Source organism: Melanostigma gelatinosum, assembly GCF_949748355.1.
Source record: "Melanostigma gelatinosum genome assembly, chromosome: 1".
In the NCBI taxonomy this organism is placed as follows: Eukaryota; Metazoa; Chordata; class Actinopteri; order Perciformes; family Zoarcidae; genus Melanostigma; species Melanostigma gelatinosum.
This window is the reverse complement of record NC_136634.1, coordinates 23,096,584-23,112,529: the sequence shown is the minus strand read 5'-3', so window position 1 is coordinate 23,112,529 and position 15,946 is coordinate 23,096,584. Positions and strand designations below refer to the sequence as shown.

Sequence of the window (15,946 nt, the reverse complement as noted above, 5' to 3'; positions counted from 1 at the left end):
ATAAACATCGAACAAAAAGTTCGGAAATGAGTGTTTGGTAGATTATTTCTCTGTTGTAACAATGCTTCCAATGAATGTTATACAGTTGGAAAGCCTGTTTAGTTACCTTTCAAACGGTGCTGCATTTGTAAGGAACATGTATTTCTGGGATGAGCAGCACAGCTGGCCAAATCTTCTCTGCCAATGCCAAACAGCTTATTCTGCAGAGAGATAATCTACCAAACACTCATTTCCGAACTTTTTGTTCGATGTTTATTAAGTCGGGGGTTCCTGCTCCATCTCTCTGTCAGTTTGGGGGTCCTTGGCCTGAAAAACGTTGAAGACCCCTGATCTAGACAATATGAGGCCCTTCTCTGGAATCCTGCTTTTTGTGGCGCTTCATTTTAATTCTACGTGTTTTCGGAGATCCGTAAACTTAACACAGCTGAAAAATGAATTTGGGATTTCTCTGTTTTCAAAGGGTAATTCGCAGAAGTAACGACTTGTGAAAAATCGGACGAATTGGATTTCTATTCACTCTGCATAATCAAGGCAAAATGAGTCTCTCTTTTCTCACATATTCTGGCACTTGTCAGCTCTGACTGCAGCGTTTTAGTCCTGCTGCCAGTGGGAGAGTGTTACCGTGGCAGCAAGCCAGACAGACAATGGTGTTTTACAACAACAGGCCTTCTCGATACTCTTCAAAGGGCTCAGTGTTCAGTGGACACAAAATGGATGGATGGCTCCCTGCCCCCTTTCAGGCTAATAGAAGTTTTAGCCAGAAAACCAGTAAAACACTTTCTGATTCTCGAGTACATTTGGCGTTCATGTTCAGTGTGAGGAACAAAAGCTGACGACGAGACGAACACTTGTGAAATGGACTCACGTCCTGCAAAGCGATAGCTACAACGAAGACAGTTGAAAAGGAAATGGTGTGTGTGTGTGTATAAACAGGACTCGGGCAGCACGGCTGAACTTTTAGGAAGGGAAGGCCTTTCCCAGGAAACGTGGCTCGAGATAAACACGCGGGTGTGACAGTTTATGTTCTTCTTTGGAAACTCCAGTTTCATTGTACGATGACTCAAGTAAATTGAATGTGCAAACATCTGGGTGACAAGTGGCAAGCAGATCAACTGTGATGAGAAAAACATTTTTCTGCACTCGTTAAATACCAGGGACATTTTATTCACCGACCTTGTCTGCCAGGTCTCCCACATGCACCACTAATAGCAGGCTGATTCACTTCTCACTGAACAAACCTACTCATCTGTCCTCTGGTCAGTAGGAGCTGGCTCAAATCGTGGCAGCGGCAGCTAGTACAGGCACTTCCTGTTGCAAGCTCAGTTGCCACGACTTTCCGTGGCAGCTGGGCCTGCAACAGGAAGTTGTCCGTGGCAGCTGGGCCTGCAACAGGAAGTGATTGCCACTGTATGTGACAGCTGCCACTAGCATCTTGTGGCAGCTGCCAGCATTTCGGAGCGGATTCCGCCGTAGTTTAGCCTTTATTTTTTCGTTATTTGACATTATATGACAATACATTAAGGTCATTGAAGGCATGACTGTTGGTAGTTGTAATTAGTTTATTAAAAAAAGTCCGAATTATCATGGTATGGCCACTCGTTTTTGTCAACAAGCTAATTGCGGGCTAACTTCACTTGAAACCTGTTACCCATGGCAACGATAAACACTTTCACGCTGCAGACTAAAGGAATGCAAATTATAAATATGGATGGATATGCAATGTACTGTTTAGAGTGATAGCAATCCATATAACATGTTGACTTGGATATATATACGCAGTATATAGATATATATACAGTATGCAACAAGTTGTTGCGACAGTTAACACCGTTGTGTGGTACCTGCCACTACTTTTCGCGACAGTTTTCACTGTTTGCGACTGGTACCACTAGCATCTGAGAAAGGGCAAGCTCAAATCGTGGCAGCGGCAGCTAGTACAGGCACTTCCGGTTGCAAGCTCAGCTGCCACGACTTTCCGTGGCAGCTGGGCCTGCAACAGGAAGTTGTCCGTGGCAGCTGGGCCTGCAACAGGAAGTGATTGCCACTGTATGTGACAGCTGCCACTAGCATCTTGTGGCAGCTGCCAGCATTTCGGAGCGGATTCCGCCGTAGTTTAGCCTTTATTTTTTCGTTATTTGACATTATATGACAATACATTAAGGTCATTGAAGGCATGACTGTTGGTAGTTGTAATTAGTTTATTAAAAAAAGTCCGAATTATCATGGTATGGCCACTCGTTTTTGTCAACAAGCTAATTGCGGGCTAACTTCACTTGAAACCTGTTACCCATGGCAACGATAAACACTTTCACGCTGCAGACTAAAGGAATGCAAATTATAAATATGGATGGATATGCAATGTACTGTTTAGAGTGATAGCAATCCATATAACATGTTGACTTGGATATATATACGCAGTATATAGATATATATACAGTATGCAACAAGTTGTTGCGACAGTTAACACCGTTGTGTGGTACCTGCCACTACTTTTCGCGACAGTTTTCACTGTTTGCGACTGGTACCACTAGCATCTTGTGGCAGCTGCCAGTGTTTCGGAGCGGATTCCGCCGTAGTTTAGCCTTTATTTGTCGTTATTTGACATTATGTGACAATACATTAAGGTCATTGAAGGCATGATGAAGGCATGACTGTTGGTAGTTGTAATTAGTTTATTAAAAAAAGTCTGAATTATCATGGTATGGCCACTCGTTTTTGTCAACAAGCTAATTGCGGGCTAACTTCACTTGAAACCTGTTACCCATGGCAACGATAAACACTTTCACGCTGCAGACTAAAGGAATGCAAATTATAAATATGGATGGATATGCAACGTACTGTTTAGAGTGATAGCAATCCATATAACGTGTGGGTTGTCACAAGTTTTGGGAAAGGTGACACGGCTGTTTGGTCGATGGTTTATTTTTAAAAAAATGTATTGAACAAACAATAACAATTTGAGGTATTGTCAATAATAACACAACAAAATACAGACATTTAAACGAACATACATTGACAGTGACAGATTAGTGAGTTACAATACTTGTAAAGCACATGTAGACTAACTATTTCTCCTCAAACCTCGAAAACACTTTCAAATTGTTTTCATCAATAAGGTCTGTGCAGAATTTGTTATAGTCCTTCTGTTTGTCAAAAACAAAAGTGAAAAGCTCTGCTGGAGACTCTTCACTCGGGTCATCTTCACAGTTGTGCAGCTCCTGGAGGGCTTCCTGTTGTTCCTTTTCATCCATGGAAAGGACAGCGGGAACTTTAAACCCTCCATCAAATTGTGTCTTGAGACACCAGTCAGCTGCAGCCAGGCTGTCTCTCAGAAGAACATTTACCTGCAGTAAAGAATAAAGTGTACTCAAAGTATTTATTGTATATTGGTGTTGTAACCAACTAATACTTCAAACTTGTACAGCATTTACAGTACCTAATTAACAAATAGATGTTTTGTAACAACAAATGTTGTCTTTGTCAACATATGTGTCATTCAACATCTAAAAGTCAAATCTCTATTTAGAGAAATAAGCAACAAAGAACAAACAGTAATGCTGGATGGGTTCCATCGAGAGCCTTTCAAATTGAATGGCAGTATATAATAAGATTTACCTGTATTTATTTATGTAAATTAATGCTGACAATAAATAGTTGCAAACCAATTCTAGCCAGAGCTTAATCCATGCACATAATTAAGCACCAATCTTATTAGATATCCTGTGAGTTCACAAAAGCTGCTTAATTTAAGTAGTGAAGTGATTCTATATCGGGCGACTGTGGCTAAGGGGATAGCAGGGCCGTCTTTCAATCAGAGGGTCGGCGGTTCAATCTCTGGCTCTGGTTCTGCTAGTCGCATGTCAATGTGTCCTTGAGCAAGACACTTAACCCCAAAATTGCTGTAATGACTGTAATGTAATATATTGTCTTATGATCATGCAACAGACAATACCTTCATGATGGATCTTATGTGAAAGGCTAAATGACATTCATTTATATTTACAGTTTTAGTATTTCATGCTAATCCATTTTTTTATTGTTTATCAGGCAGCCCAAAATCTATTATTTCTTATTTTTGGATTCTACTTCATTCATCTAATCGGTTTATATTCAGCTTAATTGTTATTCCTGTACATGCATGCAATACATAATATGAAGTTCTGATGTTTGTGAATGTGCTGCATGGTTTCCGCCATCAGGTGTCGCCCTTGAGCACATGAATCCGTTAAAAGTTATTTCAGCAAAAAATAGAATTTGTCTTGTGGATTACGGTAAATCAAATATACTCTGCTTTGTTGTTTAATGCAGAAATAAAGCCACTGTAAATCAAACTACGCACCAGCATCTGTGTCTCTGACTGCAAAGATTTTAACATTTCTTACCTCTTCTGTGCTTTCTCTGTCACTTGTTGACAACTCTGGAGCACTGAAAAAAAATATATTATCTGTAAATGAACCACTGCCACATTCAGTCATTACAGTTATGTCAACTTCACATGCAAAACCACTCTTAGCCAGGATTAGCATAATGGATTTCGTGATGTTACACATATGCATGCTCACCCACAATTCAAACACAAGTCATGTGGTCTACCTTTTCTCTTTATATGTGTTCTCCAGCAGCACAGACTCTGCCTGGTATCTGCACATGTTGCTGGTCTTTTGCAACCACTGAATCACAACCTACAAAAATGTATCGATAATAATAATTATAAAGTATGTTAAATCAATTTGACAGTTTTTACCAAATGTTAATTGTCAGTCATTACATACATACATTTATATTTCATTTAAATTGATACTTACCTGTACCAGGTTACCCAGTTAAGTTAGCACATTGATACTAAGTTATTCTTCCAGTTGTAGTTTTGGTTTATATTCTCCAAATGGTGTTCTCAAATGTCTATTGACACTTGTATCTCTCGGAGGCCTATGCCATTAATAACTCACTAATTTTCTGCTGTAAACGTAATTCTTAAACTACCGGTAATTGTTAATTTGGTACACATCCTCAATAGCTCACCTCTGGCAAAATGACCTCTGTGATGAATAGCTGCTTCTCAGCTACAGTTCCAGGCACTGACAGTAGTCTTTCCAGACGTTGGATAATCTGTTCTGTCTGGGAAAACAAGTAAATAAGAAACAAATAAAACACTTTTTGTATACCATCCTGAAAGAGGAGAACAAGAAAATGTCACGGTAACATTTCTCTATCAATCTAGTCCTACCTTTTCCCCTCCTCTGCCTAAAATGCTGTGTGTACAAATAAGACAAAAACAGCACACTCTACCTTCATGTCACTGAATAAAGTGAAATGTTCACTGTGATATTTTCGCAGGGCTGCATCCAATCCTCTGTGTTTCCACAGATACATTCTGTTGGAGAGAAAATGCTCACTCTGCAGATTTCTTTCCAAGTCCTGAAATATAAGATGTATATGTAGTTGTAGATTCAGTGTTATGTATAATTAGTGAATACCATTTTTATGAGAATGGGTGCTAGGTCAAAATTGGTCATGGAAAGAGTAAGTAGTTTGTACCCTACATGTCACAAATTCATGCTAATGCATCTCAGCAACTATAGCGGAGCAACAATAAGTCATTTTTATATTGGCCCAAGTCTACTTCATGATAGAAAAATAAAAATTTGGTTTATAAGCAATTAGAAGCTATATTGCAGTCACCAATGACAAACGTCTTATCAAACAGTTGTATATCGCTGAGAGCACTGCCCATCTTTGCTGTCTTGTCCTTGTTTTTAGTTTTTATATTTTTCTTGTTTATTTGGAATTTCTGTGTATATGTGGATAGCAACGAAAAACCGGAGTCAAATTCCTTGTATTGGTATGCATACATGGCCAATAAAGATGATATTATAATAAATATTTATTTTCTCAGCTTGGCAACATAATATAGCTGGTGTATTTCGCGTGTTGATGGTAAATCTGCATTGTGTTCTGGTATTGTTGTAATAAAGAGGCAGCAGGCATTACTGGGTCTTTTGTTCTTTTGTAATGATCTGTGGCGATAAATATAAATGCACAAAGCACCAACTGTGTGTGTGTGTGTGTGTGTGTGACAAACTTAGCTCAACCCTTGTCAGTTAGAAAATACTTGTTTATTTGGAAATCTTAATATGATATAATCAAATAGCTAATCTGACACAAAAAGATCAATTGTGAAGGCTATACCACATGCATCACATTAAAATACTTACGTACGACCAAACCATGAATAGTCAAACATAATGAATATTAGATTTGGTTGGAGTATGAATAAGTTAAATTTGACAGTGAGACAATGATATTTGATTCGATATAGATATTCAACAACCAGAAAATGACAGTTTGAATTCACATGATTTAGATGCACTAAATTTAGGCAACATAATCAGGCAGTGATAGTGTCATTATGGCAATTACACCAGCAGACTACACTGGGTTGAATGACGGCTATGCTAACGAATTTCATTGCACAATGGATTTATAAATTCTGAAAAATATATTTTCAAAAAGAAACGAGAGGAAAACATCTGTGGTGATAGATAAAACATAATATGTTCGCTGCATTAGTTTACTCCTGACAGAAGCGCTCACTTAATGGTAAACTCCCTCTTGTGGCCAAATGGATTAATGACGCTGGTCTTCAATATGTACTATCCCTGGGTGCAGACAACTACATGACACCACATGCTCCCCGGGCGCTTCTCAGCTGCCCACTGCTCCCAATAAGCTAGGGATGGGTTAAATGCAGAGGACAAATTTCGTATATGTGTAAATGTGTATGACAATGAACTTAAACTTAACATATATGTTGGGGTGGCTTCTTTCCATTAACTTTGAACTTCTTGTCCTAACATATACATTTCATCGAATTTTGAATAACATTGTAGAATATAACTGAATGGATGCCTTGCTAAAAATATTGATAAAGAACATCAAGAATAGTCAATGACACCTTGCAAATGAATGCAAAAATCATATTACATGATGGAAATTATACTTTTAGGGAGAACAACATTGACGACTGCTAACATCCTTAAACTATGCACCTTGGTATTTCACTAGATGCCACAGTGGCAGTTGCCAAAACATCTTCTGAATCTCCTCTGCAGTGATGGCAGCTGCCACAAACAGTGGCCATTCAGTGACAGTGGCCACAAATACCTGCCACAGACCTGTTTGTGGCAGCGGTCAACGGAAAGGAAGTGGCAGTAGCGGGTCATTTGTAGGTCATCTAAACTGGATATAGATGTTTGGGGTCTATATCTGTGATTGGTCATCTGTGGTTTACAATAGCTGGAATGATGTAGATCAAGCTTCATGTGATCAGGTTCTTCTTACTGCCTCCCCCAAACTACTGTCCTGTTGAGACAGACAGGACAAACAGAGAAAAAAAGTTGTACACAAATTGTGTTAATATATCCATATATATAGATACATACATACATACATACATACATACATACACATACTGTATATATATATCCAAGTCAATAGGTTATATGGATTGCTATCACTCTAAACAGTACGTTGCATATCCATCCATATTTATAATTTGCATTCCTTTAGTCTGCAGCGTGAAAGTGTTTATCGTTGCCATGGGTAACAGGTTTCAAGTGAAGTTAGCCCGCAATTAGCTTGTTGACAAAAACGAGTGGCCATACCATGATAATTCGGACTTTTTTTAATAAACTAATTACAACTACCAACAGTCATGCCTTCAATGACCTTAATGTATTGTCATATAATGTCAAATAACGAAAAAATAAAGGCTAAACTACGGCGGAATCCGCTCCGAAATGCTGGCAGCTGCCACAAGATGCTAGTGGCAGCTGTCACATACAGTGGCAATCACTTCCTGTTGCAGGCTCAGCTGCCACGGAAAGTCGTGGCAGCTGAGCTTGCAACCGGAAGTGCCTGTACTAGCTGCCGCTGCCACGATTTGAGCTTGCCCTTTCTCAGGTAACATGTTTCGTTTATTAACCAATGAGGAGAAAATCTGTTTAGATAATGCAAAGATGCCACATCCTCTGTGCTCCTGTCAAGGGGAGCTAAAGGTTTCCCTTTAGAACATCTGGATCATGCACTCCCTGGACTTTCCAACACCAACCCACTTGACTAAAAGAGACGGAGAAACAGAGAGACAGATTAGAAAAGTTGACTAAACTGGAGAAGTCATAACAGTTGACTTCTGTCAGCCTAAATGAATCAACTCCTCCAAGTCATATCAATACTCACATTCCTCGAGGCACTGGCCGAGGAGGTGGAGTAGCAGCCATCTTTGACTCCAGCCTATTATTACACCCTAAACCTAAACTAGACTATAACTCATTTGAAAGCTTGGTTCTTAGTCTTTCACACCCAACCTGGAAAACAATACAGCCAGTTATATTTGTGATAGTGTACCGGGCCCCGGGTCCGTATTCTGAATTTCTATCGGAATTTTTTCAGTTTTTATCAAGTCTAGTCCTTAAAACAGACAAAGTAATTATTGTAGGTGACTTTAATATTCATGTGGATGTCGAGAACAACTGCCTCAGTACTGCATTTATTTCATTATTAGATTCGATTGGTTTCTGTCAGAATGTACAGAAACCCACTCACTGTTTTAACCATACTCTCGACCTGGTTCTGACTTATGGCATTAACATAGACGATTTAATAGTCTATCCACAGAACCCTCTTCTGTCGGATCATTATCTAATAACTTTTGAATTCTTACTAACTGAGTTTACACCGTTAAGCAAGAGTTACTACACTAGATGTTTATCTGATGGTGCCGTAGCTCAATTTAAAGAAGCGATTCCGTCTGTATTTAACTCAATACCATGCTTCGATGTGACAGAGGACTCCTGTGCTAACTTTAGTCCGACCCAGATTGATCATCTTGTCGACAGTGCTACAAGCTCACTGAGAAGGACACTAGACTCTATTGCTCCTTTAAAAAAGAAGTTGGTAAAACAAAGGAGATTCGCTCCATGGTATAACCCTGAAACCCGCAAATTAAAGCAAACATCGCGAAAACTTGAAAGAACATGGCGTTCCACTAACTTGGAACAATCTCGGTTACTCTGGCGAGACAGTCTTAAGACATATAAGAAGGCCCTCCGTAATGCCAGATCAGCTTATTACTCATTGTTAATAGAGAAAAATAAGAACAACCCCAGGTTCCTCTTCAGCACTGTAGCCAGGCTGACAGAGAGTCACAGCTCTGTTGTGCCGAGTATCCCTATAGACCTCAGTAGCAATGACTTCATGAACTTCTTTAATGATAAGATTATGATTATTAGAGACAACATTAATAATCTCCTGCCCTCGACCGATCTTTCCACAAATAGAGTAACCTTAGAAACAGCTGTAAACCCTGATATATGTTTAGATGGCTTTACTCCCATCGACCTTGACAAACTGACTTCAACAATTTTTACATCTAAACCGTCCACCTGTCTCTTAGACCCTATACCGACTAGGCTGCTTAAAGAAGTGCTACCATTAATTAGCACAACTTTATTAGATATCATCAACCTGTCTTTAGTAACAGGTCATGTACCACAGTCCTTCAAAGTAGCTGTGATTAAACCTCTTCTTAAGAAGCCCACTCTGGATCCAGAGGTGTTGGCCAACTATAGACCGATCTCGAACCTTCCCTTCCTCTCTAAGATCCTTGAGAAAGCAGTTGCAAATCAGTTATGTGACTTTCTGTGTAACAATAGTTTATTTGAGGATTTTCAGTCAGGATTTAGAAAGCATCATAGCACAGAGACAGCTCTGGTAAAAATAACTAACGACCTTCTAATCGCATCAGACAAAGGACTCGTCTCTGTTCTTGTCCTGTTAGACCTTAGTGCTGCGTTCGACACTATAGACCACTACATCCTGTTGCAGAGACTGGAACATTATATTGGCATCAAAGGAACCGCACTGAACTGGTTTGGATCCTATTTATCGGATCGATCTCAGTTTGTTTATGTAAATGATGAAGCCTCAATGAGGACCAACGTCAGTTATGGAGTTCCACAAGGTTCTGTGCTTGGACCAATCTTGTTCACCTTATATATGCTTCCTTTAGGCAATATTATCAGAAAACACTCTATAACCTTTCATTGTTATGCAGATGATACTCAATTATATATATCGATCAAACCGGACGAAACCAACCAGCTTGCTAAACTGCAAGCGTGTCTTAAAGACATAAAAACCTGGATGACCTGCAACTTCCTGATGTTAAACTCAGACAAAACTGAAGTTATTCTACTAGGCCCAGAACACCTCCGAAATCAGTTCTCTAATGATATAGTTTCTCTAGATGGCATTGCGCTGGCATCCAGCAGCACCGTCAAGAATCTTGGAGTTACCTTTGATCAGGATTTGTCTTTCAACTCTCAGATAAAACTTATTTCTAGGACTGCCTTTTTTCACCTACGTAATATTTCAAAAATCAGGCACATCCTATCTCAAAGCGATGCAGAGAAATTAGTTCATGCATTTGTTACCTCTAGATTAGATTACTGCAATTCCTTATTTTCAGGCTGCTCTAATAAGTCTCTTAAATCTCTCCAGCTGATCCAGAATGCTGCAGCTCGTGTACTAACAAGAACTAAGAGGAGAGATCATATTACTCCTGTATTAGCTTCTCTGCACTGGCTCCCTGTAAAATCTAGAATAGAATTTAAAATCCTTTTACTGACCTACAAAGCCCGAACTGGTCAGGCTCCATCATATCTTAAAGAGCTTATAGTACCATACTGCCCTACTAGAGAGTTGCGATCCAGTGATTCAGGGTTACTTGTGGTTCCTAGAGTCTTAAAAAGTAGGACGGGAGCCAGAGCCTTCAGTTATCAAGCTCCTCTTCTGTGGAACCAGCTTCCCGTTTCTGTCCGGGGGGCAGACACACTCACCACATTTAAGAGTAGGCTTAAGACTTTCCTCTTTGACAGTGCTTATAGTTAGCGCTTTATAGTTAGGGCTGGCTCTGGCTTGCCTTGGACCGGCCCATGGACAAACTGGTATAGGCAAAAACTACAGGGGGACTTCCTACACTGAGCACCTCTCTCCTCCTCTTCTTCACCTCCGTCTGTATGCATTGATGTCCCATTAATGCTCATTACTAACTTTACTTCTTCCCCGGAGTATTTGTGCTTTCTCGCCTCACAGGATGACCGCAGTTTTATCTGGACACTGGTTCTTCAACCAGCCATGGCCCTGCTGACATCTACTACGATCTTCATGATTAACATTATTAATCCTATTACCGACACCATTAATGCACAGTACTGATTATTAATCCTATTACCGATACAATTAATGCACGGTACTCATTTTGTCTCTTCCCCGGAGTCCTTGTGCTTCCTCTCCTCACAGGTTTCCATGGAGCATGGTTTCATCTGGACCCTGGTCCTTCCTCCTACCATGGCCCTGCTGACTCCAACTGCTAATATCACTTTTATTATTACTCACATTACTATTTCATACTACCGATACCATTAATGCACATTATTGACCTGCTTCTTCACCAGAGTCTCTGTGCTTTCTCGCCTCACAGGTTCCTGTGTATCCGGGTTTACCTGGACCAGGTCTTGCCTCCTGTCGTGGTTGTGTCATACATTGAATGTGCTGTAATTACATTGAATGTGTTGTAATTCACTATCCTGTTCTACACATGACATCATTGCACGCCTGTCCATCCTGGGAGAGGGATCCCTCCTCTATTGCTCTCCCACAGGTTTCTTCCTCTTTCCTCCCCGTTAAAGGGGTTTTTGGGGAGTTTTTCCTGTTCTGATGTGAGGGTCCCGGGACAAGAAGATGTCAAACGTGTACATATTGTAAAGCCCTCTGAGGCAAATTTGTAATTTGTGATTTTGGGCTATACAAAAATAAATTGAATTGAATTGAATTGAATAACAAACCATATTGCTATTTTTGATAAGTGCAACAGTGCCACCTAAAGGATATCATGCAGTTTCTGTATTTCTTCTATATTTTGATGTGGAGGCCTTCATGGGAAGTTGCTCTATTTTCTATTTGTTTGTGTGCTCTGCAAAGTAAAACTTGAAATATGTAAGTTTGTTATTTTGTGTCAAACGTACTGGGAACTCCAATGTGGTTCTCAATGAAGTGGATGTAGTTTTGTGCCTTGGCTGGGAGGTCGTTCCACTTCCTGGCTGCAGACGTGTCCGTCTTCCAACCGGGGAAGGTCTCGTACTCAACCTCCACTTTGTGCAAAACGTCCATGTTGGCTGTTATTGAAAGCAATACATGATTACCAATCTTTAAATGAAAGCAGAATGGGTTTATGATATTTATTCTACATATGGTTTCTTCTGTTAAATGACCTGGGAAATGGGGAATTCTTTTTCCATTGACTTTGTAGGCGACTCCGACTTTAATTTCATCCACCACGTCCAGAATGTCAAGTTTTGTCAAAGCGATGCTGTTGGACGGGTAACATGTCATCGGAGAACTGTTTAACGTGTGCCGTTAGTCATTCGTATAATGTGATTTTACGACGGTGCAGAAAAAAATGATGGCTTCCTTCATTATTGAAATGATCACGAAACACCTGATGATTTGCTTCAACTGTTCCAGCCACTCACCCGGTGAATCCATTAATCATATGAGCGTATCTCACGATGACAAGATCCAACCATCCGCAACGCCGCTTCCTTCCAGTGGTTACACCCACCTCACGACCCCTCGTCTGCAGCAGCTCTCCTATTGCCTACGGTAAACAAGGGGAACAACAGCCTTATTTGTTACTTTATTATTCATGAACTGAAATGATGTTAGGCATTCCATAATTCTACAGAAACCTAAAAATGTGCAATCACTACACGAGTTACAAACACAGCTGAGTACAATAAAACACCATATGGACTGGGGGGGAGGGGGGGGGGGGGATTAAGTTTAGTTTTTTTTTTAAGTATGTATTTTCAGCTCCCGTGACAGGTAACACAACCCAGCTCACACAATATCCTGAACCCGGACTCTGGCCCTAAATTTATCCCTGTGAACATGTGACCTGCATAAGAGGTAGAGCGTTTGAACCCGTGTCTCACAAAAGTTGACAGCTGCTCTCAGCCAGAGAGCTTCACCCCCCCCCCTCCTCCTCCTCCTCCTCCTCCTCCTCCTCCACCAGCCCCGCTGCCTGTGTGTCAGCCCCACATGATCACATTCAAACTGTACGTGTCAAGCTCAATATCAGTGAGTTACATTACATGTCATGTGTCTCTTCTTCAGACAAATACGAAGGCCGTGAAAGCAAGCAGCGTGTGACAAGGTGCCAGTAATCTCACAGATTTCCTTCGATAACGTCAAGGTCTTACGTTGAGTTGTTCTGTGGGGAAGGCTCCGATTCCCACTCTGGTAGTGTAGGCCTTTGATACTCCAAAAACATCGCCGATATTCAGCGGAGGGATGCCAAGACCGGTGCACGCCCCGCCCACAGTGCAGTTTGATGATGTCACAAAAGGGTATGTGCCTTTCGAGAAAAAATGTATTGGGTTATGACTGCCTCCCAGATCAACAAAAAAAAAACACATATGCATTCATATTGTAAATCAAAATACCAAAGTCAATGTCAAGGAGAGCAGCATTGGCCCCTTCCACCAAAATCTTCTTTGGAGATCCATGAAGAGCTTCGTACATGTAATAGACCCCGTCTCTCACCATCGGTCGCAATCTCTCACAGTATTCCTGCACAAAACAAGGAAAACAAAAACATGATCAGTTGATGTTGGGATTGACCCTAAGTCATCACTTTCGCAACAGTCGGTTTACCTTGAGTTTTTTCAATTGGTCCTCAACGTCAACGGTTAAGGTTGGGTACATGGCCTGATACTGGCGGACAAGATTCTTGAATCTGAAAGAAAAGGAAATCGCGAATCATGCCGCAACTGTTCAGCGCAGCATTAGTCTTGATGTTTGGCATATTAATACGGTCCCTACCTCATAGAGAAGTCCTTAAAGTCACCCAGGAGGTCGCATACACGCAGGCCGGTGCGAGCTGCTTTGCTGGAGTATGCGGGTCCGATGCCTTTCTTGGTTGTTCCAATGCTGAAACACAAGCCAAAGAGAGGGACGTAAAACAAGTAGATTTGTGCTGACTGTAGTGTAAAATACTAGCAGGTCTGTCCTCCGCTATCCTTACTTCTTTCCTTCTTGTGCTTGCCTCTCAGTCTCCTGTAAACCATCGACTACCTGGTGGAAATCAAACACTGCGGAGAGACAGCAAACAAAACCTTAAAAATGGATCGATTGATTGATGATTTATTCAGGCTGTACTTGTTTAAATAAAGTAAACCACTCTAAGCAATATCATACAATGTACATACCAAGGTGAGCTCTGTCTGAGACAATGAGTCTCTTCTCCCAGCCTTTCAGACCTGGTTAAAGAATAGAAAGGACATCTATGTGAGTATACACAAATCCTAATTTACACTTGTGCATTATGTGTAAAGGGCATTCTTTCTCTTCAAATACCTTTCTTTTCATTTTTATCGCCTTCTTCAAACAGGCCAGGTAGATGTATGACCACTCCATTGCCTACAAGAGCAGAGGAAGAGGAATATGTAATATTCTTAACCATGCTGTCTCAACACAGATGAATATTTAAGCCATTACCGATGAGGGAGATGCTCTTGGAGTTGATGATTCCACTGGGGAGAAGGTGGAAGTCATACTCCTTGCCGTCCACTACCACCGTGTGTCCTGCATTGTTGCCCCCCTGTAAATCCAAGCAGGGCACATATTGTGATGTGATAGTTCACACTGTCTTGTTTTAATGACGATATGATCAAATACAGTATGACGGTAACACCCAAGACCACCCAAAAAAACATCCAGCCACATGCACACGTCTCATTATAGTTTCGAGAGAAGGTGATAATTCACTGAGCTTCTCAAGCACCTATTTGAACAGACTTGGCTGGTGCTGGTGGATCCACTCTGTCCGGCCTGGCTAAGTCCTGGCCTTCTCACATATCAAGCCTCCCTGAGAATGTGACCTCTCTCTAGCCCGGTGTGTGGGGCTCTCAAGCCTCCAGAACACAGGGTGCTAGTCCTGTCAGCGGAGAGAGTACAAAACAGCAACTGTTGGCAGTTTTCACTGTGTGACTCCGTTGCTGGAGTGACCTCTGATATCTGACCAGAGGGTTATGTGTCCTGCGTGAGTGAATAGCAACTGACCTATGTGGAGTTTTTTTATTAATTCAATGCATCTCAAATTCAACATCTGTGTGATCAGCTGAATGAGTCAGGTTTAGAGGTGAACGCAAGAATTAAGCGAATAGTCAGGTTAGCAGATTGTACTTGCCTGTTCCTAAAATGATCAGTAAAGATATTTGGAGTCTGTAAAATGATTTGAAATTTGTTTAACGGCCACAATTCTCCCATTCCATCACTTAAACCCTGTGCAGTTATGAAACCACAGTGCATTCGCGACACGGTTAACTGCAATGGACAAAAAAGCTCAAACAAAAGTGTTTTCACTGTGAGCACCTGTTGCGTTTTAACAGGCTGCACAGTTTGTGCCAGATTTCATCATTAAGTCGGAGAAAAAAACCCGGCATTCAGCAATATTAGCAAGACACGGCCCTGTGAATGCTCGTCTGAAATCACGAATCCAAAACATCTACCTGACATCTGCAGACAACGTCAGCGTCAGTCGCCAACAAATCGACAACTTTCCCTTTGCCCTCGTCTCCCCATTGCGCGCCGAGCACCACCGCCACTTTGTTCCCAATGTCGTTGCGCGATCGCTTCTGTCCGGTCGCGGAGGGTTGAGTGATGCTTTTGTGGTCTTTCGCAGACCAGGTGAGCGACATGATTGCGGTGGCTTGAGCCTGCCGGTCTCAAGAAGACTAAGCCGTCTCCGAGAGTGGCATTGCCATATCTGTAACTTCATAGCCGATGATGTCAGAGCCAGACGCACAAGTGCGTAGCTGTGTTC

At 41.2% G+C, this 15,946-nt stretch overlaps 2 protein-coding genes across 2 annotated transcripts; both read right to left on the bottom strand.

The window, feature by feature from the left end:
* Positions 1-2,972: 2,972 nt before the first annotated feature.
* On the bottom strand, positions 2,973-5,599 carry LOC306785635 (uncharacterized protein). Its single transcript, XM_079280093.1, has 5 exons — positions 5,290-5,599; positions 5,023-5,118; positions 4,594-4,682; positions 4,383-4,425; positions 2,973-3,344 (listed from the first exon to the last, which is right to left on the bottom strand). The coding sequence occupies exons 1-5, from the start codon at positions 5,371-5,373 to the stop codon at positions 3,066-3,068; spliced, it is 591 nt and encodes a 196-aa protein (XP_079136219.1). The 5' UTR covers positions 5,374-5,599; the 3' UTR covers positions 2,973-3,065.
* A 502-nt stretch (positions 5,600-6,101) lies between these two features.
* Positions 6,102-15,840, bottom strand: LOC306783496 (adenylosuccinate synthetase isozyme 1 C-like). The gene is made up of 13 exons (XM_079277169.1): positions 15,633-15,840; positions 14,620-14,722; positions 14,479-14,541; positions 14,331-14,381; positions 14,147-14,213; positions 13,945-14,052; positions 13,777-13,858; positions 13,566-13,692; positions 13,323-13,477; positions 12,594-12,718; positions 12,333-12,430; positions 12,087-12,236; positions 6,102-7,362 (listed from the first exon to the last, which is right to left on the bottom strand). Exons 1-13 carry the CDS (start codon positions 15,819-15,821, stop codon positions 7,355-7,357), a joined length of 1,326 nt encoding a protein of 441 aa, XP_079133295.1. The 5' UTR covers positions 15,822-15,840; the 3' UTR covers positions 6,102-7,354.
* Between the last annotated feature and the right edge of the window lie 106 nt (positions 15,841-15,946).